Source organism: Macaca nemestrina, chromosome 8, assembly GCF_043159975.1.
Source record: "Macaca nemestrina isolate mMacNem1 chromosome 8, mMacNem.hap1, whole genome shotgun sequence".
In the NCBI taxonomy this organism is placed as follows: Eukaryota; Metazoa; Chordata; class Mammalia; order Primates; family Cercopithecidae; genus Macaca; species Macaca nemestrina.
In genome coordinates, this window is record NC_092132.1 from 121815437 (window position 1) to 121842570 (window position 27134).

General features: G+C 37.4%; 1 protein-coding gene across 14 annotated transcripts in view; it reads right to left on the reverse strand.

Annotated features, from left to right (window-relative positions):
* The window catches only part of LOC105476616 (neuregulin 1), a 1125049-nt gene that overhangs the window by 172602 nt on the left and 925313 nt on the right, over positions 1-27134 (reverse strand). For all 14 annotated transcript variants that reach the window (XM_071068415.1, XM_071068414.1, XM_071068412.1 and 11 more), the window contains one exon: positions 582-759. In XM_071068415.1, coding sequence (XP_070924516.1) covers positions 582-759 — 178 coding nt within the window. The remainder of the gene's footprint in view (positions 1-581; positions 760-27134) is intronic.

The window sequence follows — 27134 nt, forward strand, 5'->3', positions numbered from 1 at the left end:
CAGGTTGGAGTGCGGTGGCATGCTCTTGGCTCACTGCAACATCTGCCTCCCGGGTTCAAGTGATTCTCCTGCCTCAGCCTCCCAAGTAGCTGGGATTACAGGCACCCACCACGGCCGGCTACTTTTTGCGTTTTTCGTAGAGACGGGGTTTCACCATGTTGGCCAGGCTGGTCTCCAACTCCTGACCTCAGGTGATCTGCCCTCCTCGGCCTCCCAAAGTGTTGGGATTGGAGGCATGAGCCACTGTGCCTGGCCAAGAAATTGAATTTTAGGATCTATTACTATGATAGCATCTGCCACTAATGCATTCTTCCTTCTTCCCTTCCATCTCTTCTTACTTCCTATAGCTCTTTCTCCATCCATCCTTTCTTTTCTTTATCAACAAGTTGTAAGAACTAGAAACTCTGAATTCTTGCCTGTGTGATAAGATGATTTTTTGTCATTATATAATGAAACAGCTTTTCACTTATTATCTATCGTGTTTCTGATAGTAAGCTCACTTATTAGGGCCTAAATAACGTTTATATGTTATATTACTTTATTGCTGGGGCAGTCTCTACTATTTTATGGATTATACTTACCCTGGCTTTTTTTGTATCTTGATGTTTTGTGGTTTGTTTTTTCGATTCAATTCATTCCCATTCTTGAACCACTTGAATCTGAGAGAGGAGTATTCAGAACTGGTTTCACATCGAAGGACTAGTTTGGAACCTGCAGCCGACTCCTGGCTTTTCATCTCTTTCAATCGGGGAGGCAAGGCTAAAATAAGAGAAGGAAAAAACAATTCTGATCACCAGGCAATCTTTCAAAGACAAACATTTAATTTTGAGTTAGCCTGATCAAGGCACCATTCCAAAGGTTTTATTAACAGAGAGAAAAACAATCTCAAAATGGATGAGTGAAAATGGATCTCATCTTGGAGAAAAATAAAATGCCCAAATAAAATATACTCAGAAGAAAAGAGAACCTAGATTAGAAAATTATTCCTTAAAAAAAGTCTAGATAGTTACTTATTCAAGCTTATATTCTCTGATGCCATTAAGAATCCTGAACATTGGTAATTTCAAATAACCAAAAGCCTGTGTTAAAGGAGCATATGTAGGCCGGGTGCGATGGCTCACACCTGTAATCCCCCAACTTCGGGAGGCTGAGACAGGAGGATCACTTGAGCTCAGAGGTTGGAGACCAGTTTGGGCAAGTGGTGAAACCCCATCTCTATGAAAATACAAAAATTAGCGCGGCATGTGGCATGTACCTGTAGTCCCAGCTACCTGGGAGGCTGAGGTGGGAGGACCACCTGAGCCCAGGAAGTCAATGCTGCAGTGAGCTATGATCCCACCACTGCACTTCAGCCTGAGCAACGGAGTAAGATTCTGTTTCAAAAAAAATTTTTTTTTAAATAAAAATAAAAGGAGAATATGTAACCGGGCCATTATTTTTAAAGCGTGTTCACATCCCATATCACAGTGTATCACAGTTCTGTGAATAGGCGCAGGAAGCATCACATCCATTTTTAAAATCGGGAAGTTTAATTTCAGAGATAAGTAAGTGGCTGACTTTATCCATGGTTACAAAGTTTGTGGGTACTCAGAGCTAGGGCTCATTTCACTATCCTGTCATCAGAGAGGACCAAAGAACACAGAAAACCCATCAATCTTAACAATGGCCCCTTTCTTCAAGACAGAAGTTCTCTGATGCTACCACTCTTTGACTGGACCTACACAGTTGCTATCCCAAACACAATGAATGGACCATTCCAGATGACCACGACTCACATCAAATTCTCTCTTTGATCGGATTTAGTGCATGTAAATAGTCTCAACAGAGACTGTGAGTACTTAAATTATGCATTAACTTGGAGAATACATTAAACACCTACATACCATTCTTATTTTAAGCAAGACAGCTTAAAAATATCTACTGAAATACTTACAGATAAAATGTTATAATATCCGAGATTTGCTTCAAGATAATACGGTGGTGGGGAATGGATAGGCATAAAGTTGAAAAACAATTACCAAGAACCCGATAACTGTGGAAGCGGGTAATACGGACATGTGGTGGTGTGTTATGCAATTCCATATAGTATGTCTAATTCTGTTTATCACAGCCATTTGTTAAAAGCATAGATGAATAAATTTTCCTCTGCACACATAATTTCACTTAATAAGTATCAAACATCACAGAACCCGAGAATTCAACAACTCAGTTTCCTCAGAGTCTCAGAAAAGCCAGCTAAAAAATCTACTTCTGCTCCAGTTCAGGAATGTTAAACAGGAACTCCCAGAAAACAAACCCAGGCAAATGAGTCTGCACCTCCCTGATTCAGTACCTACTTATTCACTGGGTAAGGGGCTCAAGACTCCAAGGACAGTAATCAGGGTCACCTAACCATGAACAGGAAATGGAGTACCTTTCCTACTCAGAGAACTCTATTTGTTTTTCTACGATTCTGCCCTTGCCAAGTAAATCCAAAAAATGTCAAGAATGAACACATGAAGTTTCCAATAAATTTCAGAAAAAAATCATCTGAACACTGTGATTTCTTAGCAGTACCCCTACAGTTACATATCCCCCTTTTTATTTATTTGGTGGCTGGGAGATGAGGTAGAGAAGCAGGCATTTAATGTAGCGGAAACACTGACAAATTAGAAAACTTATTTTAGCTGTTCTTAGCCCCTGATACCTGATGATTTTGTCTGGTTCTTTTTTTTTTTTTTTTTTTTTTTTGACAGCTTGAAAATATTTTTTTCTGAAAAGCTTTCATAGAAGTCTTTTTAAAATGTGGTTCATGAATCTGTTTTGCAGGTTTTTAAAAACAGACTAAATTCTCATGTATCTGAAATAGTGTCTACATATTTCTGTTAACTCCTTAAGATCATTTTTAACTTTGTGATCCTGGTGATGGGATTGATTGATTGATTGATTGAGACAGGGTCTTGCTCGGTTGCACAGGCTGGAGTGCAGTGGCATGATCATGGCTCACTGTAACCTCTACCTATTGGGCTCAAGTAACCCTCCCACCTCAGCCTCCTGAGTAACTGGAACCAGAAGTGCATGCCACTATGACTGGCTGATTGTTGTATTTTTTGTAGAGACAGAGTTTTGCCATGTTAGCCAGGCTGGTCTCCACATCCTGGGCTCAAACAATTCGCCTGCCTTGGCCTCTCAGAATGTTGGGATTACAGGTGTGAGCCAAAGGCCTGGTGAAGGGTTTTAAAGAAACAAATCTGCTGGTGCTAAATGACACCAAAAAAACTGGTTTACATATATTAAGAAAAATACATTGCCTCATTAATTTATGTATAAACTGAAATAACTAGTTTGAATTCTTCACCCCTCTTAATTTTACATTGAACTTGGGAACACACCAGAACTTCCAAGGTTTATTCCCTTGCCTCTAAGCAAAATGCCTTATACATGAATTTTCTTGTCTCTGCTGCCCCTGAGACAGCAAGACCAATGCCCCTCTCTTCCTCTTCCTTCTCAGCCTACTCAACATGAAGATGACAAGGATGAAGACCTTTATAATGATCCACTTTCACCTTGTGAATAGTAAATATATTTTCTCTTCCTTGTAATATTTTCTTCATGTTATTGTATTATAAGAATACCATATATAACACATATAAGATAAAAATATTTATTAATCAACTGTTTGTGTTATCGATAAGACTTCCAGTCAACAGTAGGCTATTAGTAGTTAAGTTTGCAGGGGTCAAAAGTTATACTTAAATTTTTGACCACACAGGGGATTGGCACCCCTAACACCTGCATTGTCTGAGTGTCAACCATACTTCAGATACCTTCTCTTTAAGGACCATGTTCCCCACTTACCACTCCATATATTTGCTTATCAATATAGTCTGAACATAAATCTATGGAGACTTTTTCTTCCATTTTGATAAACATTTTATCACAAAATCAGTTTGTCTCTCTTTCCCTCTTTTCTCTCATTCCCTCTTTTCTTTTCTCTCTTTAGCTCATCTCTCCTTCCTCTTCACCTTCTGTTTTCATTAGTTTATTTCTTATTTCTGTATTAGGTGTCTTGATTTCAAACATGAGCAAACAATACGACAAATTCAAAATGATAGATATTCTACAAAACACCTGAAATAGGCTTTAAAATCAATGTCATAAATAACAAAAAAGACTGTGAATGTGATCTAGATGAAAGGAGACTAAAGAGACATGGCAAGTCAATGCAATGTGGAGCTACTGATTGGATCCTGCTCCAAGGGAAAAAGAGCTACATAGGATATTATTGGGACTACTGGGGAAATCTGAATAAAAATATTGTATCAAAGTTAAATTTCTCAAGTGGGAGCACTGCATTGCGGTTACGCAAAGGAATCTCCTTGTTCTTAGACAATATCTGCTTAAGCATTTAGGGGTGAAATGTCATGATGTCTTCAACTAAACTTTAGACGGTTTAGCAAATAGAAATACATTTATACATATACACACTAACACATACATAGAGGAAAATAAAACCGGCAGCCTTGGTCTGTCTCTGATTTTTTGCCTTTCTCATCTGATCTTTCTGCCATTAGATAAAAGACCTAGGCTTCATTAAGTACGCACGTGTGTGTGTGTCTCTGTGTGTGTGTGTGTGTGTCTGTGTGTGTGTGTGTGTGTGTCTGTGTGCATTAGTCTGTTCTTTTTTCAACTTTTATTTTAGATGCAGGGGGTACATGCACAGATTTCTGTATGGGTAAATTGAGTGTTGCAGGGGTTTGCTGCATAGATGACTTTGTTGCCCAAGTAACAAGCATAGTACTCAACTGGTAGTTTTTCAGTCGTCACGTTCCTCTCACTCTACACTCTCAAGGAGGTTCTGGTGTCTATGGTTTGCTTCTTTATGTTCATGTCATTAAGTATTTTTAAAGTCTTGGTTAATTTGCAGTTATGAAAGAAATTCTCGTAATTATTAGAGTTAATAATTTATAAGTTAAATTTAATAATGAATCATTTAAATTCATTTAAATCATTTAAATTCTGCCGGCAGTATTGCACTGAAATGTTCATATGGTTCATCCTCACAATTGTGACTTCAAGGGCTCCAACCCCACTAGGTCTTTTGATGGAAGGAAACCAATTGTTCATTGGGCAGGTCAACATTTCTCCTTTCCTTTGGGGTCCATACGCAGAGTGGTACATCCCTTGTCTTACGAGATGATCTACAATGCAATGAGGCAGAGACCTTCAGATCCAAGGTCCTTCTTAGCTAAAATATCCCCTCCTAAGCTGACCCTGATGTACGAACATTTCTCGATGTTTGGGGTTCAAGGATACCTCTAGTGACCAGCCTGAATTTCTCTCTCTTGCACATAGTTCCAAATCCATCAGATGTGGAAAAGCTCGTGGCTACTCTAACTTTGCATCCCTAGAAGTCCAGGTGTAATAATGTGCCTGCTGCTTCCTTCTGGGGTAACTTCTATGACATGAGGATATCCAGCTTTTCAGAAAACAGTTCTCTTAAGTTGATAACTCAAAATCCTCCATAGCATAAGTGAAGAAACACATCTGTGTACTACCAACAGATTGCATCTTTGACCTATGGGTGTCCTGCTGTCAGTGGTACCTTCTAGACAAGGACTACACAAAGTTTCTCACTCACTCAGGGTAGAACCCAAATTCAAGTATCAAGGACACAGGGCAATAATTTTAAGCCTTTTTTTTATCTTTGCGGATATTATTTGAAACTTTTTGTCTTCCAGGACTATTGGAATAACCCTGAATATTTCACAGATTCTTATAAAAATGCAAACTAATATTTGAGTCCATGTGGTTTGTATGATTTTTTTCATCCTTCCATAGTAAGTCAATTTTCAAAAGAGTAAATTTTCTTTTGTCATAGATTATATAAATAGCTATCTGTTAATAGAATTCATTTTCATGTTTCTCAGGCATATGCTTTACTCACATGAAACAATCTCATTTATTTCACTGAAATAAAACCTATTCACCAAGTATCTTCCAATACCTAGTAATAACTTTATAAGGCCAATGGTAGTTCCTAAACTTGGGGTCAATTCTTGTTAACTGAGTACTCGAATTTTAAAAGTGCAAAAAATTTTTTACTTGTCTTGCAAGTCTTATCCATGCATAAAAGATCTGTTAATAAAAAATTGGCTGAAGGCAAGCTCAAGGCTAAGTTAATGCTTCAAATGCAGGAGGTGTTCCGAGAATCTTAAGTGTGATTTAATTGTATTTGGTCTACCGCAGTTCATAATTTTGCTTTCTATGTGTTTCTAGAGGGGTGGTAGTTCCACACCCTGAAACAATTTAATAACATAGCAAGTTTTAAGCAGTCTGTGCCTAAATCTATTTCAAACTTGCTTGACATTAATATAAGCATATCCACACCCTTAGAAATGCATCAACAGAGGCAGACAGTCAAGTGCAAAGAACAGCCTTTTAAAACAGACATGCAAATGCCATCAGACCAATGCCACACATTTCACAGGCATTTCTTTTGAATACTTCTTTTTACAGGCTTTAAGTATTTTCAAAGATTTTAAAAGATCACAAATATACTCTTCTGACTCTAACTCAAAACATGCAGGTATACGAGGTATACTTTCAAAGTCTACTTTTGTGATCTGCTTTTCCTATTTGCTATGTCACACGATTTAGGAAAAAACTTGTGGTAATCCAAAAATACTTATATTTCATATTCTGACCACCACAAAAACTCAATGCGACATGTTCATTTATTCCAATAATTTAATGGGTGAATAAATACTTGTGGTAAGGGCAAAATAAATTTCCAAAAAAAAAAAAAAAAACCCTCATTCATCTAAGCAATCCTCTTGTTTTAATCATCTACTGTGCCCTTATTTTTCAAATATTATCCATGCAGCTATATCAAATATTGTACTGTATTGTTAAGAACAGGAAACAAATTTTAGCATGTGTATGCTGCAGAGATAATGCTGATGGCATGTGACACTAGATAAGTTGTTATTTCTGGTCTCTGGAGGATCTGACAATGCAAAGCTAGCTCCTATCTTTACTCTCCACGTTTGTGCAGCTAATCTGAACAGCCTCAACACATTGAACAAATTACACAGGAAATCTGCAAAATATTATCAAGTAACAGTGAGCTTTCAGCTATGATCCCAGTGAAGTCTTCCCTGCATAAATGTGTAAAAAGCCCACCATCACACATGTGCAGATCCCACAGTGACAACCGGTGACTGACAATTATGTTAGCTGATGAAAGCCACACGAACATCATTAATCAATCCTCTATGCAGGCTGTCCTTTTGTTAATAGTCATGTTAGAAGTAGATAAATTACTATGGAGAGTCTCCAAAACTCCCCCGATCATATTTCTCCCTCCTTGGACTAACTCACAAAGTTGATTACGGTCCTGCAACAGAGTGGATAAACTTTGTGCTCTTCCATCTGGTCTTCTCTTCTGAGCTGCACTCACAAATTTGGCTATAAAAGGGAAAGTTTGTCTTATCAGATGAAAATGTGTAAATATAGCTGTGTAAAAGGCAGCACATTCTAGTGGTGATGGTATTGTGGAATGCACCTAGGTTTTAATGCCCTGCTGCTGATGCAGTGGGTGATGTTGAGTTATATCCCGAATCGCCCAACAAGACCATTATTTGTTGCCACCTGTGGTGATGTTGTGCTCACCCTGCCCTGTGTTCTAGATGAATCAGGCTTCAGACGGAATATTCTTGATTCAAGTCGCTTAAATAGAGTTCCCTGTGAGCTGAAATGGAGTTGCGATTTGTCCCTGCTTATTGAGGAACGAGGATGGTACCTTCATTTGAAATAAAAGTTGCCATAAAATTCAGTATTTTGTTATAAAATATTCTCAAGCTGACTCTGTCTACCACTGGCAGCAAACTAAATCCAACCAGCAAACACACTGGGAATAGGCTTCAAAGTAGGACTAAGATGGCTGGACTCTGGAAACTCCATTCTAGCAGTTCCATGTTCAACTTCTTACATAATACAATGATGTGTATATGAACTACTGAATAATTTATTTGCAAGCATGCTGAATGACGTCACATCACATGCATAGAATGTGTCATTATACAACATAAAAGAATAAAATTGGGGGCACCATTGCAGCATTTTACTTCTAACACTCATCACAGTGGTGCCACTATGCCAGAGCTGGCTTCCTACTAGTGCTTCATTTTGATTTCCCAAACATACTGGTTTCCTTTGGTGGGGGATTTTACATGCGGATGTCCTCCAAGTTTCACTTCTCACAATTAACTGCTACAAAATGACTGAAACAGTATTCTTTAAGATATTTGATTTGAGGGTATGAGCCACAACTAGCCCAGTTAAATAGTATGCATATGCTAAGGCCATCGAAGATGATTAATCATATTCTACATCTGAAAACCATACTCAACTGACTGCATTTAAAAAATACACGTAAAGGGCTGGGCACCGGTGGCTCACGCCTGCAATCCCAGCACTTTGGGAGGCCAAGGCAGATGGATCACATGAGATCAGGAGTTCAAGGCCAGCCTGACCAACATGGTAAAACCCCATCTCTACTAAGAACACAAAAATTAGCCAGGCATTGTGACACATATCTGTAATCCCAGTTACTAGGCAGGTAGAGGCATGAAAATCACTCGAACTAGGGAGGCAGAGATTGCAGTGGGCAGTCCACTGCACTCCAGCCTGGGTGACAGGGTGAGAGTCCATCTCAAGAAACAAAACAAACAAGCAAAAAACACATGTACAAACACAGGGCCATTCAAGGAATTTATCCCTACCAAATCAAACAAGGGTAGGCGAGTTACTAGCAGGGGGTCACAGTCCCTATTTGGAGGATCAGGCTATTGCCTGACTGTGTATGTGTCCATTTTGATTGATACTATACCTAAACATCAAAATTACTAAATTTATTGAATGGAAGATACACAGGATCTCAGGCTCTCCTAACCCAAAGTAGGACTTCAAGTGTCTGCTGAAAGGATGAGGAAGAATCTGGAAGACACCGACAAAGAAGAAACCCAGGTACAAAATGATTCCAGAGGCCCCATCTATCTTCTCTATGACTTTTTATTACTATGAATCGTGAGGCCCTGTGACATTGTTTGTGTTCTGTATGCCACTGGGCTAGGACTCTTATGCTGCTCTGCTGTCAGACACTAACAAAAATGACATGTAAATCTAATGGGAAACTTGTCAAGTAGGTTGAATTATCTTTACTTTGAAGTTTTCATGTTCTGTATTTCTCTTATCTGGTCATCACTGTTGGAGGACTCTCAAACTGGACCCCGCCTCAGCTGAGACCCTGGTCATTGCCTTGCTAGCTCATTTATTTCACCTGATTTCAGAGTCTAGCCAGATGGTCAGATGGTTCTTGTATTATTGCAAGAAGAGTGCATACATTTTCACATTACCTTCTCTGCTTTAATTTTTTTTTCTTTTGGAGGCAGAGTCTCACTCTGTCACCCAGGCTAGAATGCAGTGGTGTGATGTTATCATAGATTACTGCAGCCTTGGAATCCTAAGCTCAAGCTCAAGTGATCCTCCTGCCTTAGCTTTTCATATATCTGGGACCAGAGGCACAGGCACACACCACCATGCTGGGTTTGTTTTGTTTTGTTTTGTTTTGTTTTGTTTTGTTTTGTTTTGTTTGGTATACGGAGATTCACTATGTTGCTCAGGCTGGTCTCAAACACCTAGCTTCAAGCAATCTTCTTGCTTCAACCTCCCAAAATGCTGGGATTATAAGTGTCAGCCACCATGCCTTCTATGCCCTCAAGTCAAAGTTGCTCTTCTCCATTGACTGACCAGAGTCTACAGGATGCTTAACTGTTAATGTGCCTTGTTGTTACTACATATTCCCAAAATTACCATTTGGTCAAATCTCCTTTCATCTGCAACAGTTCTGGTATGTATTTCATGAAAGATACATAATGATTATTTCCACTTACAGGCGAGGAGACGGAAATTGATAGGGGAACTTAATGTTGTAAGTCTAACAAGCTGTAGAACCAACACTTAAACCTAGGACTGTTTATCATACCTAGTTTTCCTACAAAGTTTGAAGTGGAGGTAGAAAACAGAGAGAAGGACAGGAGATTAAAAATCTGGGAAAGATTACTCCATTTCATAGCCACTACGGTAAATTTTTTTGTTCTTATGAGCTATATAAATCAAATCATCTCTCCCCATTTGTGAGAAATTTACAATACTGTAAAACTCTACAAGGGAAAATGAATGCAGGTTTATTAGGTAAGATAATTTTTCACCCTGATAATTGAAATTAGTTATTTATTGAAATTAGCAATCTCCCTTTTCTATATAGTTCCTTGCCCTGTACTTCCCAGTTAGGGGCTAAAGATAAAAAACTTAAAACAACTATAATATATTTTCAAAGCCTATGAGATGAAGTTAAATAAAGTCCCTTTTATTTATAGTACATCTATATACAATACATATAGTAGTATGTAGTATATATATATATATTTTATATATATAGTACTTTCAACCATAAATGCCTTTGAATAATAACAGCTGATACTTATTGAGTACTTACTACGTGCCAGGCATTGTTCTAAGAGCTTTACGCTCATTAACGTTTTTAAGTTTCATGATAACTCGAGGAGGTATGTATTATTATCATTATCCTCAACTTACAGATGAAGAAACAGAAACAGTAGAGGTAAAGTAACCTGTCTATAGTCACACAGCTGGTATACTATCAAGTCAGTATCTGAACCCAGGAAGTCTGGCTCCAGAGCCCTGGCTCTTAACTACTGGACAATGTGCTAAAGATTGTATTTATTGATCTATCAATAGGGACCATATTTTCCTCACAAAACCTGGGATACACCACATGACATTATTTCCGCACTTATTCCACATGCAAAAGACAGTCTGAGAAATACAGTAGATATGCAAAATTGCTGAATTTTCTGAGCTACTTGGATAATTTAAGGGGAAATAAAACAAGACAATACTTGCAATTGGTGTTAAAAAAAAAAAAAACTTAGTTTGAACTATGTAGTTGTCTGTCATATGCCAAATGCCACAAGGGTTAACAGTGCTGTATCTCACTCCTGTGTTCACTGCGATGTGATAACCCCCATGTGAGGATACAGCAACAAAAGTATCTTAATGGATTAATGTTCTTTCGAGGTGTAAAGGCAATACACCGTGACAATGAACACTGGAGCAAATCACTGCACCGTGGCCAGCAGCTGGAAAGTAAATGTTCCACAGGCCTAATTGATTCTATCACCACAGCTGCCCCCAATTATAAGAACATCTCACTCTCGGACATAAAGATGTCCAGCAAGCTTCACTGAAGGCAGTCAACTCACAGGGTTAAAATGGATCCAGTACAATTTTACCTAATTGATGTGTAGCAAATTTCACGTGACATAAGCTTATAAATATGATTTTTTCCATTGTTATAAAATAGGAGTTTTTTCTCATGTGTTATACATACCAGCCATATTCACTTCCAAAATGTTAAACAGAAAAATTGAGAAACATCTAGTTACTAAAAATTTAATATATATTTACTTATTTTCTTATTGTCAAGTTTTTTGTTCTGTTCTGATGTGTTTATTGCTTAGGTAAATTTAGCACATTAACATGACTTTGATATGTTAATATTTGTCTTTATAACCATTTCTTTGTTGAAATATATTTAATTTATGTCACTAAAATTCTTTTTTTATTTAAAGAAATTTACTTACATGTTCTAAACTAAATAAATTCCCAGGTAAAATGAGTTAGCATTTGATTATAGTTTTAAACAATGATAACTATGCGAAAACTTTTAAGCATTGCATATAAATGAACAAAGTTCCTGATACATGATCTAAGAACATTAGTTCCCTATAATCTATTTTTTTCACATAGCCATTTAAAACTTATTCCTTCTGTGAAAAAGAAAAATTTTAGCAGAGCTAATTCTGAAATAAATGTGTCCTTTCAGGACTTCTAAAATCTGTTTCTTTGTTATTTACTCAGATCTACTTTCTTAGTAATTATGGTTTTCTGATTTTTTCATTTTTGTCCACAGATGACTTATTAAAGAGAACGATACTAAAACCTTAGTACCTGCCAGGATTGAAAGCCTTCTTTACTCGTTGAGGCCTACAATATCAAAGTTAAATTTCTCTCTGCTCCGTTCACTACAGTTTTAGGTAACCAACGTTGCATCCCTTCTTCAGCAGGGTCCACATTTGACTTTCTGAGGACCTTCAGAGCTTTCATAGCCTCCTTGCACTCTTAAGCAGGCCAATGGACAACTTAACAATTGAATTCCTTTTTTTGTTTTTTTTTTGGGGGGGGGACGGAGCCTCCCTCTGTCGCCTGGGCTGGAGTGCAGTGGCGCAATCTCGGCTCACTGCAAGCTCCGCCTCACGGGTTTTCGCCATTCTCCTGCCTCAGCTTCCGGAGTAGCTGGGACTACAGGAGCCCGCCACCTCGCCCGGCTAGTTTTTTTGTATTTTTTTAGTAGAGACGGGGTTTCACCGTGTTAGCCAGGATGGTCTCGATCTCCTGACCTCGTGATCCGCCCGTCTCGGCCTCCCAAAGTGCTGGGATTACAGGCTTGAGCCACCGCGCCCGGCCAACAATTGAATTCTTATCATTTTACTTCTACCCCACAAGAAAGACCAGGGAAGGCAAATTCCTTATCTTAGGGTTCCCAGTGACATGAATTTGCTGAAGAGGTGGAAAATAACCAAAGTCAAATTAAACAGATCATTGACAGTAAGAAACCTGGTGCTATATTATTCTGTGACTACATTCTGTGGCCAGTATAACTTCAAGGCTGCTACACTTTCCCATACAGTCCTCCGAAGTCAAACTGTATGATGGAAGTCAGTGCCCTTTGGTGTCATAAAACACACAAAAAGAAATTCCAATAAGAAAGAGTCCAAATGTGTCGTCTCCCCTATTTTACATAAAGCATAAATTCCTTAAAGAATCTTTTGAAAGTGAAAGTGAGTTGCTTCCCATACATTCTGACACAATCCACTGACTCCCAGAATGTAACACAATTTTCTCAGCACAAAGACTCAAAAATGTTACACAAAAGAAGCCAACATGAAGGTCACTTAGCCTGTCAACATGTAGCTTTCCTTACCCTACTATTAGCTACACTGGAGACCTTGCATGGATCGCACCATCTTGTGTACAACTTTTTTCGTGCTGAAATGAGATCATGTATGAAAGTACTTTCTAAAGAGTAGGCTAAATAGTGATAGTCTAAGAAATGCCTTCTGGGTGAGCCCAGGGTAGGGCACTGATAGTGAAATTTGCATTCTCTGAAGGGAGCTTTAAACAATCTAACCATGAGCTCTCTATATTTTAATTTCCTTTAATAACACGATCAGTTCCACCCATGAATTTAATTAATTCCCTATGAATCCCTGAAGACACTGGCACTCCACTAGAAATATCTTTTGTTTGTTTTTACTTAGAAAGAAGGTTAATTAGATTCTTTGTTAATAGTTTGTAAGTCCATGAATTTAAATTACTGCACTCTACACATAACATCTTGAGCTTCTGCCACAAGCTTGATAGACCCTATCAAAAAGAATGGAGACAGGAAACCTGGGTGAAGCACTTGTTTGGTCTGCAGGACGAAGCAGTCACAAAATTACTCTGAATCTCAATCATCTTGAGCAGAAAAAGGAGGGGAAACAGCACCTGCCATACCTATTTCAATACAGTTGTAAAAAGCTAATTAAAAAGAGTAATAAAAGCATTTTGCATATTTTAAAAATTAATATTATTAACTCTGATTTAACCACCACCATCAATAAATATCTTTAAAAAGCCAGAAAATGTTAGGTTATATAAATCTAGATGGCACAAAATTACATAACTAATATCTGAAAAACTACATATACCTTTGGTCATTCTTGAGAGACAAAAAAAAAAGCAGCTGGAAACTATCAAGAAAAGTCATTGAAATGCTCAAAGGAAAGGGCAGCCGATATAAAAGAATACACTAAACGTTATAGAATCACACAGACTGATACCAGGAAGGCCAGGAAGAAAGTAACTGTTCTTTAAAATCATGAAATCTTAGAAAGAGCAAAAGCAGTTTTTGAGAATTTGCAAAATACTGCAATGCTCAGAAAACCCTTGAAGCATGAAATACGTAGTTTCAGAATAAAAAAGGAAGTGAAGTTTTGCACAATAAAAAATATAATTTGGAAAATGCTTATTCAGGGGGGCTACACAGGAAAATGACTCAGGAAACAACACAAAGGAGAAAACATGGGCATTGAAGTCGGGTTAATCCAGGTTCTGATTCCAATTTTCCCACCTAAAGTCTCATGGCTTGGCCAAGTTCAGTTACCTAGGTGAACTTCATCCTCATCTGCAAGGTAAGTTTACCTTCCACAGGACGGGGTGAGAGAATCAAAGAACTGTATCACATACTCTGAATAGGATACTGTCATGCACACAATAAGCATCAATAACAGTTCATTTTATTTTAATAGCAAACTTATAAGGAATTAAATTCATGGGTGGAACTGATCATGTTATTAAAGGAAATTAAAATATAGAGAGCTCAGGCTGGGCGCCATGGCTCACGCCTGTAATCCCAGCCCTTTGGGAGGCTGAGGTAGGCAGATCACTTGAGCACAGGAGTTTGAGACCAGCCTGGGCAACGTGGTAAAACATCAACTTTACAAAAAATACAAAAATTAGCCAGGTGTGGTGGCATGTGCCTGTAGTCCCAGCTACTCAGGAGGCTGAGATAGGTGGATCACTGGAGCCCAGGAGGATGAGGCTTCAGTGAACTGAAACCATGCCACTGCACTCCAGTCTGGGCGACAGAGCAAGACCCTGTCTCAAAAATAAGTAAAACAAAACAAAACAAAATAAAATAGAGCTCATGGTTAGATTATTTAAAGCTCCCTTCAGAGAATGCAACTTTCACCCTCAGTGACCTACGCTGGGCTCACTCAGATGGCATTTCTTAGACTACCCTATGCAGCCTACTGTTTACAAAGACTTCCATACACTATTTCCCTTTAGCACAAAAAGTTATAAGATGGTGCAATCCAAGTAAGGTCTGCAGTTTAGCTAATAGTATTGTACCAATGTTAATTTCTTAGTTTTGATCAATATAGCAAAGCCATGTATTATTAAAGGAGCCGAATAAAGAGTATAGAAGAACTCTCTGTCCTACATGTGCAACCCCTCCATAATTCAAAAATTATTTCTCCTAAAACTCAAGATGACTAAATTCAACTTGCATCTTCTGAATAAGTGTCTCTTTTGAATAATAAGTCTCCCTCTTCCATGTTTCTATAAAACCATTATTATTCCATTTAATATAAGGTATTTGATTTTTACAGGTATTTGTTTCACTTAGGAGACAGAGGCTCCTGGAAGTTAGGAGCTTTATTCTTTTAATGCATCTTTTATCCTAATAACTAGCACAGTGCTCAATAATGTTTACTGAATGGAAGAACGAATAAGCAAGGTCAATCTGTGATTCAAATACTCCATATCAAGTAAGCCACTAGTTTAATGCACAGGATTTATATAAAAACATATTGAATTTATCAGGGTTATCACTACCTTTATTACTCTATCATCTTAGCCCAGGATATGGTCTGTTCCTAGCCAAACACATTAGAATGTTCTATATTCTTCTTCTGGCATCCAACTAGTATATAGATCCCACCTTATTCATGTAGATAACTGGCTTCATTCCCTTAGGTATTTATCAGTATCCATTCATTCAACAAATATTATTGTGCATCGATTATATCGCTCTCACTGGTTTAAGTACTGGACATACAGAATTGAGTAAGAAAACCAAGATCCTTGTTCTCCTGGAGTTTACATTCTGGTTAGGGTGCAAGAGATAGAGATGTTAATAACCAATTAAATTTCTTTCGCAAACAATTTATTTGTAAAATAAATCCTTCCTCTTTACAATCTGAGAGCACAAAAAATTGTTAAAGTAGCTATATTCTTTCCACTTAATCACGCAACATAACTTCCTTTTCTATTTAAATTGAGGCTTTGAGAACTGATCACTAAATCAGTATATAACCAACTAATATTAATCAGTTGAACACTGCTCAATGGGTATTATGTCATTTGGAAAGGGTTTATTCCTAGTAACAACGTATTTTCCTTACTAAAACAATTATTTATTAAAAATTACTAAGATATTATATTCTCAGTACTGCATTATACTATGTTACAAATTTACCACTTTAGGGCTAAACATAAATAGTTCAGTATACAGATTAAAAGCCTGGGTCAGACAAACCCAATTTCAAGTCTTAGTCTCCCATATGCTAGTTGTTTGACCTTGGGCAAATATTTAAATTCTCTAAGCCTCATTTTACCTTTTCTAAATGTAAATGAAATAGAACTTACCTAATAGGGCTACTAAAATGATTAGATAAGATATTGCAATTAAAGCACATAGCACTCAGTGTGTGTCACATTGCAAGCACTCAACAAATGTTGGTAGCTATTCTTCTTATATTATCACTTAGGTTCTCAGAAAATTTTAGCAGTTTATGAAGCTCTCTAAATTAATATAAAGTTTTTAAATAACTGCCCACTTAGACCGAGACAAGTGGAAAGAAATTCATTCCTGTAGCAGGCAGAATAATGGCTCCCAAAGATTCTAAATCCTGATCCCCAGAACCTGTGAACATGTTACCTTACACAGCAAAAGGGACTTCACAGATGTGATTAAGACCTTGAGATTAAGGATCCTAACATGGGGAAATTATGCTATACAGTCATTCCTCACTAACTGGGGGATTGGTTCCAGGACCCCCTGTGGATACCAAAATCCACAGATGTTCAAGTTGCTTACAGATGACCTCCTTATCAGCAGCTACGAAACTCACACGTAGGGAGGGCTGACTATATTATCCAGGTTCACCCAATCTAATGGTGTAAATCCTTAAAAGGAGATTATCTTCCCTTGTGCAAGGAGGAACAGTCAGAGATGTCATGTTGTTGGCTTGGAAGGGAAGTCCCTCTAAAAGCCGAAAAACGCAAGAAAATGATTTCTCTCCTGGAGCCTCCTGGAGCCCTGCCAACACTTCGATTTTAGTCCAATGACACTCCTCGCAGAATTCTAACATTTAAAACTGTAAGATAATAAATTCGTGAACTCATGTTGCTTTAAGCCTCAAAGTTTGTGGTAATTTGTTACAGGAGCAACAGAAAACTAATATGGTTCCCAAGGAGAAATCAATTGTGTTGGTTTTCTAATATTTGCAACTCTGGAACTCATCTCATTAATTAATACACAGGACTTTAGTATGTAAAAACAGACAAACCAGAGTGAGGTAGAAGAATTAGCTACACGTCACTTCACCTCCATACCCTCCTATTCAAGGTTCAAGAAACAGCCCCACACCAAAGGGATCGAAGAAGCTGAGGAATGGAGGTGGCAAACCATTAGGAATTCAGGAAATGAAGTTCAATCCCAGAGGCTGACCTCAACAGTTGTGACCCGGACAACCCTTCTTTCTCTCCAGCCTCAGTTTCTTGTGTCTAAAATGAAAAGTCAGATCACCTCCCAGTGCTGTTACACTCTAAAGTGAGCCATGCAGATCTATTCTGGTTTTTTGTACATTGTGTTTCAGGAATCCACGAACAGAGAGTCACTGACCTAATTTTTATATTTAAACATAATTTGTGAATGCTAGCATCCCAGTGGCAATAGTATCCAAAAAAAAAAAAAAAAGAGAGAGAGAGAGAGAGAGAGAAAGAGAGAGACAGAAGAAAGAACTTCTACAAAATTTTCCAAGGCTTTCAAAAGTTTTGGGTTTCAGAGCCCAAACCCAAATACTGGCAGGAATGTGCTTAAACCTGACAGTTAAGGTAACAAAACAAAATAAATTATTTTTCTAGTGACTACTACTTATGTAGCAGTATTTTTATCTTTGCTGATAAAAATATCATCATTTAGGAATTTTAATAAACCTAAAAATTTAAGCAAAACCCTCACAAATAGCCTTTACAGATTAACATTACATTCAATTCTAAGTCAAGGCCTAATGAAATCCCTCACTTGGGAAGTACACACCATAGTTCTATGACATATTTCCTGCTTAAACTCTAGCTCTAAAGAAAGATATTTCTTGCATTACTTTGGTATACCTGAAATATCTTACATATCCCAAGGGAAAATTATAGATCAGGTCCAAAAGTTTGCAGCCAACCTATTGAACAATTATCTATTTGCAATGGGGGAAATCATTCTGAAATAAATTAAAAGCTATAGAGACATAACACTTAAGAACCTATAACCTTATGGTCATGAAGGCCATTCCTGAACAATTGTATTGTCAGCACTGTGGGGGAAAAAAATCCATCAGCAATGCAGTGGACCTCTGTGATTTAACCATCGGAAAGTACCTCTGAGAATTCAAACCCTTAAGAATTTTATCATGATAGTAACAAAAACAAAGGAGAACGGAGGATGTCTGCAGTGGTTCTGCCAGCGTGTGTTAATGTGGTAAGTCAGACCTCAGTGGACACATGATATCAGCACATGAACAATTCGAAGCAATAAGGGACTGGCTTTTTGTGATTAAAGAGACAACCTTAGTATTATAACACATGAAGATCTTATTTAAAAAGATCTGGCCGGGCACGGTGGCTCATGCCTGTAATCCCAGCACTTTGGAAGGCCGAGGTGGGTGGATCACGAGGTCAGGTGTTCGAGACTAGCCTGACCAACATAGTGAAATCGTGTCTCTATTAAAAATACAAAAAAATTAGCTGGGCGTGGTGGCAGGTCCCTGTAATCCCAGCTGCTCAGGAGGCTGAGGCTGGAGAATCGCTTGAACCTGGAGAATCACTTGAACCTGGGAGGCAGAGGTTGTAGTGAGCTGAGAAGGCGCCACTGCTCTCCAGACCAGGCGACAGTGCGAGACTCCATCTCAAAAACAAACAAACAAGCAAACAAAAACCTCCATGAACTAAAAGGCCCATAGAGCTGCCTTCCTTACTGCAGGTGGTGGCTGGTTTTCTCGCTTCCAGAACCACTTTATATTCCTTTTATGTTAAACTATCTGGAAAAGCTGATGGCACAGATGAAGTTACAAAGACAGCTCCCCATTTTTGTAAGAAGTACTATAATGATGGTATATACCAGTTAAAAAAAAAAAGGGAGAGAGATGGATAAAGAAGTTAACACTGATTTCTGCTAGAAGAAAATGTCCTCAAGAACCAAGGTCTGGGAAAAAAAAGTCTGAAGTTTAAGGGTACAAAAAAGACTCAACTAAGTTGTTGAGAATAAATGTTGTTAGAGCCATAACTATGCTAGTTTTTATTAGGTTCATTATTATTCTTGTTGTTGTTCCAGTTATAGTTTCGTAAGTTTTGAATTCTCTTCACCTAACCCTACTTTTTCCAGAAGTTACTTTGTGTGTCATTTTGCAAAATGAGTTTTGTTTCGTTTTGCTTTGTTTTTCCCAAAAAATGCAAGCATGTGCTTTGTTTTTCCCAAAAAATGCAAGCATGGAGTTACAGCAGAAATGTCTGTGGCAGGACAGGGACCTGTCAGTGGTGCTGCAGACAACTTCCCCAGGCCAGAGGTTCCCAAACTTATAACTGTATATATAAGTCACTTGAGCAAGTTTATTAAAATGAATATGAAATATTCATGGAACCCATTGAAAGACTCTGAATCAGTCATTCAGAGAAAAGCCTAAGAATATGCTCTTTTACATGGAAACAACCTAGGTACCCATCAATGGCGGACTGCATTAAGGAAATGTAGTATATACACACTATGGAATACCATACAGCCATAAAAAGGAACGAAACTGCATCCTGTGTAGCAACATGGATGCAGCTGGAGGCCATTATCCTAAGCGAATTAATTCAGGAACAGAAAACCAAATACTGCATGCTCTCACTTATAAGTAGGAGCTAAACATCAAATACTCATAGACATAAAGATGGCAAAAACAGACAGACACTGGGGATTACTAGAGCGGGGAGAGAAGGAGGGAACAGGAGTTGAAAAACCAACTGTTGGGTACTATGCTCACTATCTGGGTGATGGGATCATTCATGCCCTAAACCTCCGCACCATGCAATATTACTCATGTAACAAACTTGCATATGTAACAAACCTGCATATGTACCCATTGAATATAAAATATAAGTCAAAATTATTTTTAAAAAGAGAAAAATATAGGGAAAGAAAGGGAATCTGCCTTTTTAAAAAAGCATCACAGGCGATTCTCATACAGGTGGTTGATATGGACACAACTGTCTCATAAATATTAGACTGTGCCAGGGACAGCCCTCTCCAAAAGTCATACGGCATTTACAGAGTTAATGTTCATCCCACAAAGTCTTTCCAGTAAAAATGTGTGTGTGGTTTTTTTTTTTAAGAAAAAATGTTTAAGACTTATTGCCCTGGGTAAATTAAAGGGAATTGAGACTTAATTTTGCCCCTGCAAAAATTCAGAATCTTGTAGAAAGAGACAAATGAAAATTATGGTTCAATTGGCATCAGGATAGTTATCTACAAGGCTCAAATTCTTACCACTCACATTCAAAATAATAGCTAGGAGTCAATACAGGGTTTAAAAATTTTTTAAAAACAAACAAACAAAAAAAACCAAAAAAAAAAAAAAGGAGAGAAAATGAGGGAAAGAGAATCAAATATTCCAAAAAGTTTCTCCTGAGCTAAACACCTCCTTCCATTTTTATGTGTCATGTGAGGTGGACTATTCTCTATCTGAGGGCTAAAATTAATTTCATAATATTTAAACAACTGATTTAAAATAATTACATTATTTGAAAATTGCTAAGAGAGTAGATTTTAAATGTCCTCACGACAAACAAATGGTATGTGAGATGATGATGCATATGCTGAATAGCTTGCTTTAGCCATTCCACAGTGTATGCATATTTCAAAATATCACATTGTATACCATAAATACATACAATTTTATTTGTCAATTTAAAAATTAATTAAAAATAAATTTTTAAAAATAAAACATATTAATCAGGAACACATTTATTTTGGAGAGTTCCTATAAAAGTTGCTTTAAAATACTTTTTTCCTAAACTTTAAAGCTATGTAAGACAAATAACCCATTTTAAATTTGTGCTTTCTATAAGACTAGCATATCTGGGTCCTCAGATTTAAACGACTACATCTAAAAAATGATAGTTAAGAATTATAAAAGGTGTTAAGAACTACCACTCCCAGACCAAGTTTAACCCTTATTAGGACACTCAAGTCTTACTTTGGTGTCACCATTTAACTTTTACAAGAATACTTACTCAAAATGTCCTTACTTTATAATTATTTTCTAGGCAACCATGAGCATTAAATGCCCATGGGGATAGTATTATCTCCAGTGTAAATCTCTCCTTTGAGATCCAGACTTTGTTAATGTTGCTTATCTAAAGAAGCATAAATATCCATGCAGTTGAGCAATCCTAAAATATGACTTTTCATTTACTCACGCCCTATCTCCAGCCCACTACAAAGCTCAGTTAATTTTACTACCACCCACCCCCGCTTTCCCATCCCCAACCCTTCCAGGAAGGGAACTTTTGTAGTATTAGGCAATAAGCAGAGCCAATGAACTAGTAATTAGTCAACTATAAAGCAACCACAAAAGTAGGAAAGAAGAGAAAGAAGAAGTAGGCCAACCACAAGGCAATTGAACATGAAGTGAGCTAAAACATGCATCCTAGAAGAAGAAGAAGTAGCCAAGAATGAAGCATCACGAAGCATGGCAATGCCTATCATGAATGTCCATGCCAGAGGGGTATGTCCAGCCAGCATGGAACTAAGACAAAGGTCAATTGTGAAACCTGGGGAAAAATCCGAAGCTGGAGTTAGAAGAAGAGGTATTCCTAGGGAGCAAGGAATGGGGTTTATAATCTGCTGCTTAGCTTTATTCTATGTTTGGCTTTAGATTTGTCTAGGGTTTACTTCTGTTCCTGAGTCATCTGGAGTTCCCTGAAAGCAGAGAACTCCATGCTTTCAAGGCTGAAGCATAACTGATTCTCTCACAATTTGGCATTCTGAACAGGGTTCAAGGTTCCGAAATTCTATGGACTAACAGAGGTGAGTTAGGTGGCAAAGCTGTGGTGTAAACTGTATGAAACAAAGATTACACATTGCGTTAGGCCATTCTTGCATTGCTATAAAGAAATACCTGAGGCTGGGTAATTTATCAAGAAAAGAGGTTTAACTGGCTCACAGTTCCACAGGCTTTACAGGAAGCCTGATGCTGGCATCTGCTAGGCTTCTGGTGAGGCCTCAGGGAGCTTTCAATCATGACGGAAGGCAAAGGAGTAGTGAGGACATCACATGGTGAAAGCAAGAGCAAGCAAGCAGGAGAGAGAGAGAGAGACCACACGCTTTAAAATGACCAGATCTTAGTCATTATCACGAGGACAGCACCAAGGGACGGTGCTAAACCATTCATGAGAAATCCACCCCCATGATTCAGTCATCTCCTACCAGACCCCATCCCCAATACTAGAGATTACAATACAACATGAGATTTGGGTGGGGACAAATATACAAGCTATACCACACAGTGATCTGATCAACCACTGAATGTGAGATTTCTTAGAATTATACATTTGGGTAAGTTTATTAAAGGCCTTTTGAAGACCTGATGAAATGAGAGAGGGAATGAGGCCTGAAGAATGTAAAATTAGAGACATAACTATAGAATGTCTCACCCACTTGGAATCTGAGTAATTGCATCTACCAAACCAGGTTAGTAATTTATAAAATCTTCTACTCTGTTTAAATTTGAGATGTTACAGTATTTTGCTCCTGAGGTCTTTAAAATGCCTTTGATAAACTTACCCAAATATATAGTTCTAAGAAATCCTAACTCAGATTCCTAGTGAAAAGACAGAACTGGCTGGAACATAGAACTGCATATAGAACATAAGCAATACCAGGTAAAGAAAAACTGAATATTGCTACAACAAATGGTAAGGATATATATTTTATGTTAGGATATTGGGATAATAGTATCTCTTCAAGGAATATTATAGAGCAAAGGTCAGCAAAATATGGCTCACAAGCCAATTCCTGCCTACCATCTGTTTTTGTAAATAAAGTTTTATCAGAGCACAGTTGCATTCATTTGCTCATAAATTGTCTATGGCTACTTTTGTGCTACAACTGCAGAGTTGGGTCTCTACAGAAATGTTTGCAGATCCCTGTTGCCGGGCATCAATAAGTCATCATGGAACATCTGTAGACTTTCATCTAGCAATAAGAATTGGCAGGTTTCATAAAGCTAGACAGCAGAATGGGAATAATCCATGCAGGGTCTGCATTTTGAGGTCTAAGAACAAACTGGATATATAGAGTGGAATATTCAAAATGTTATCTGAGAATGCTAAGGGAACTAGAACCCCATTCAGATAAGGAGAGGAAGCTGAGATATACTTATGGTAAATGTTGCCATTACCCAGTTCAGGCAAAACATTGTTTGCAAGTGGGGATAGGATATATAGATTAGGAAAAATGGTGGAGAAACTAACCTCAAAGTCAGAAAATAAATGTTACAAATGTGTAGATTAATATATTATTTGATATATATTTATGTGATATGTGTAATTTTATTTGATGATGATTTCCTACTTAGAAAAAATGAGATGACAGATTCACCTAAACTGTGACTTTGTAGAAACCCCCTGGGTAAGGACAGTTATCACAGAGAGGAAATGAGGCCTGTAGAATCTAAAATTAGAGACATAATTATGGAATGTCTCACCCACTTGGAATCTGAATAATTGCATCTACCCAACAGAGGAAAATGCTTCTGTTGCTGGATTAGTAATTTATAAAATCTTCTATCCTGTTTAAATCTGAGAGGTTATGGCATTTTGGTCTTTATAACTATCAATGATTTTCAGCTACTGTATAACAAAGATAGCTGAAATAAGATGTAACTGAAAGTTAGGATAGTACATTGCAGTTAAGACAACACTATCCTGGGATTAGAACTGTGACAGAGGATTATTATTCTTGGAGGAATAAAGCTTTGGCTTAATACATCAAATGTGTACAGTAACAATAGTAGAAGAAATTTTAAATGATATCTTAGAAAATTAATCCTGTACCTTGCTTATGATATATGGATGACATCCTGTGCAATTTATTCCTATGAGGGCTCTAAGATTATTCACATTGCTTATAAAATTGTGCTGAGTTTTTCTGAGGGAATTAGCAGAAAGAAGCTAAGTACGTAAATTTAAAAAATTAAGACGCTGAAGAAAATAGATTTTGGAAAGACTTCAGGAGTGTGCCACTTATGTCGTAAGCATTTCTAAAATGTGTTGCAATTGTTTCTTTGAAAACAGGAAATGAGAATAATAAAAGTGGGTGAGAAAAAAACACTTGCGGTAAAAAGTCAGAAGACAGGCACATTTTAAAATGTGGGCAACTTAAAAATATAGAGAAGATAGGACATAAAAGTGAACATAAAAGGACAAAAAGCTAGTAATAAACTGTGTATAAAAATTACATGGGGTTTGGAATCAGTTTAGGGACTGAGTTCCAGTTCAGACTCTGACAATTTGTATGGCCATGTGTGTATATTTGTAATTTAAAATGAGCATATATGGTCACTGCCTGTACGTAATTATTTACTAAGTTGTCTTACCATGGACATTTTCCTACTTATTTCTGAGTAACTTTGAAAATTCTGCTTCTGTTGTACCTTAATTGCAAGTCACTCAATTTACTCCTATTGGCAGTAACAAGAAAAAGATGAAACCAGAGTTTGGAAATCGCCAAGAAGCAAAAGTAATGGCAAGAAGACTAGAGGTGTTTGCAAATAAAGCTTTAAGAAAGATGTGAGTACAAGGAAACCTAGGCCTTGAAAAAACAAAACAAAACAAAACAAAACAAAAAAACTAGCTTCTGCTGGCTGATACAAAGGCAAAAGAATCTAAAATTCGCACATGAAGCCTGAGCCAGGGAGGTGGGAAGAGACAGGAACCAAGCAGGAAGAAGACACAAGTCAAAATCCTGAAGCTAAAACCTGAATGTCAACACCTCCTCACAGGTGCTGTACAACCACGATGGCATTGACTATTTGACTATAGGCCCAGACCTTTGGTAAGAAAGTGCTGTTGAAAATCTCCTTGTTTGCACATTATTTATAAAAGAGCAAGTGAATTTACAAGCATCCCAAGCTGCAAAGGAACTAAGATCCTAAAACATTTCTAGTGAGTAAGGAATGCTAAGCAGAAATTAATAATAGGGCCTGGCATACATTATTACTAGTTTCAAATGTAGATGTCATGTCATTGCAGTATCTTTAATTTGGAGCACTGTCTTTATTGTTTTATATTATTGGCTATAAAAATATTTATGAAGACTATAACAAGTTCACTCCTAACTTCGATCCTCTTAACCCACCTTTCCTACCACAGGCTTTTCTAGGACCTAACCAGGCACAGTTCATGCAGACATCTATATACATGTTGCCCATATATTCACATATAAACTCTACTCTTCTTTCATACATAATATGGAATAAGGAAGGCACTTTTTAGAAATTTGGTTCAGATTAACTTTCTGGGCATGACAAACTCAATGCAAATTCATATCATTCATCTACACTCCTGCTACCAATACCCTATAGTCATAATTCATATTAACATAATTATCTTAGTATTACCTAAAATATCCACAATCATCAATAATTTGTATCAATACAAAATAAAGTATGTGACACTTTATCATAAACGAAGGGTTCTTTCAAAATAGGCGTTGATAACAAGGACTTTCTGAAACTGGGAAATTAGGACTTTCTGAAACTGGGAAATTAGGACTTTCTGAAACTGGGAAATACATTGAATGTATGTATTTACATACATTTGAAAATATTCTGATTGAGATTTATTCATCTGAACAATTAGCTTAATGATAGAGTGAAGCAAACCACTTATTCAGAAATATCATTTAAATTTTTTCTGATGAACTGGATGAAGTTCAAGGAGTGGACAACCCAAAAAAAAAAAAAAAAACATTAAAAGCAGGCCCTTTCTTTTCTGGAGTTTTTATATATAAGTAAGAGTTTTATTTAAAAGTACTTCCTACATCTTTAGAATATAAGCTCTTCATGGATAAGAATCATGTCTGTTTTATTCTCTGTTTATTTCCAGTACCTAGTGCAATGTACAGAATGTATCAGGTACTTAATAATTATGTGTTGAATAAATGAATGTACAAGCTTCCTATAAGACCTAAAATAAAAGTTTTTTTTTAAAGAAACAGCAGAACATGCATGTTATATAGAAAATATAAAGATAAATATCAGAGGCAAAGAGCAGTGGCTCACGCCTCTTATCCCAGCACTTTGGGAGGCCAAGGTGGGTGGATCACCTGAGGTCAGGAGTTCGAGACCAGCCTGGCCAACATGGTAATTTTCCCATCATTTTCAGCTCTAGTTTTCTTTTCTAAAAACAAGCCCTCTCAACAATTCTAGGTAATTCTTTTTCTGATAGTTATCTTCTTTTTTTTTTTTTTTTTTTTTTTTTTTTTTTTTTTGAGATGGAGTCTCGCTCTGTTGCCCAGGCTGGAATGTAGTGGCACGATCTCAGCTCACTGCAACCTCTGCCTCCTGGGTTGAACCAATTCTCCTGCCTCAGCCTCCTGAGTAGCTGGGATTTCAGGCACACACCACCATGCCTGGCTAATTTTTGTATTTTTAGTACATGTCTGTAATCTCAGCCACTTGGGAGGCTGAGGCAGGAGAATCACTTGAATTTGGGAGGCAGAGGTTGCAGTGAGTCAAGATCGTACCATTGCATTCCAGCCTGAGTGGAAGAGCAAGAGACTGTCTCAGAAAACAAAAAACAAAACGACAAAAAATGATCTTGGCTAATCTCGGCCTTTCAATGTAACTTACTACTTCCATAGGGTAGACTGAAAAACTTTTTTTTTCCATTTCAAGGATTTTCATCTTCACATGGCTGTTGGATGAATTACTTTTGTACTTATTGATCATCTTTGTTTTTTTATTTCTCTGTACTAACAAGATACTGCCTGTAAGTAAAAATTTGTTTTGACACATTTGCTAAAACTATACAATCACAGAAAGTCTGTCAAACCTAGATACTATTTTCAAAGATCTCTTTTGACC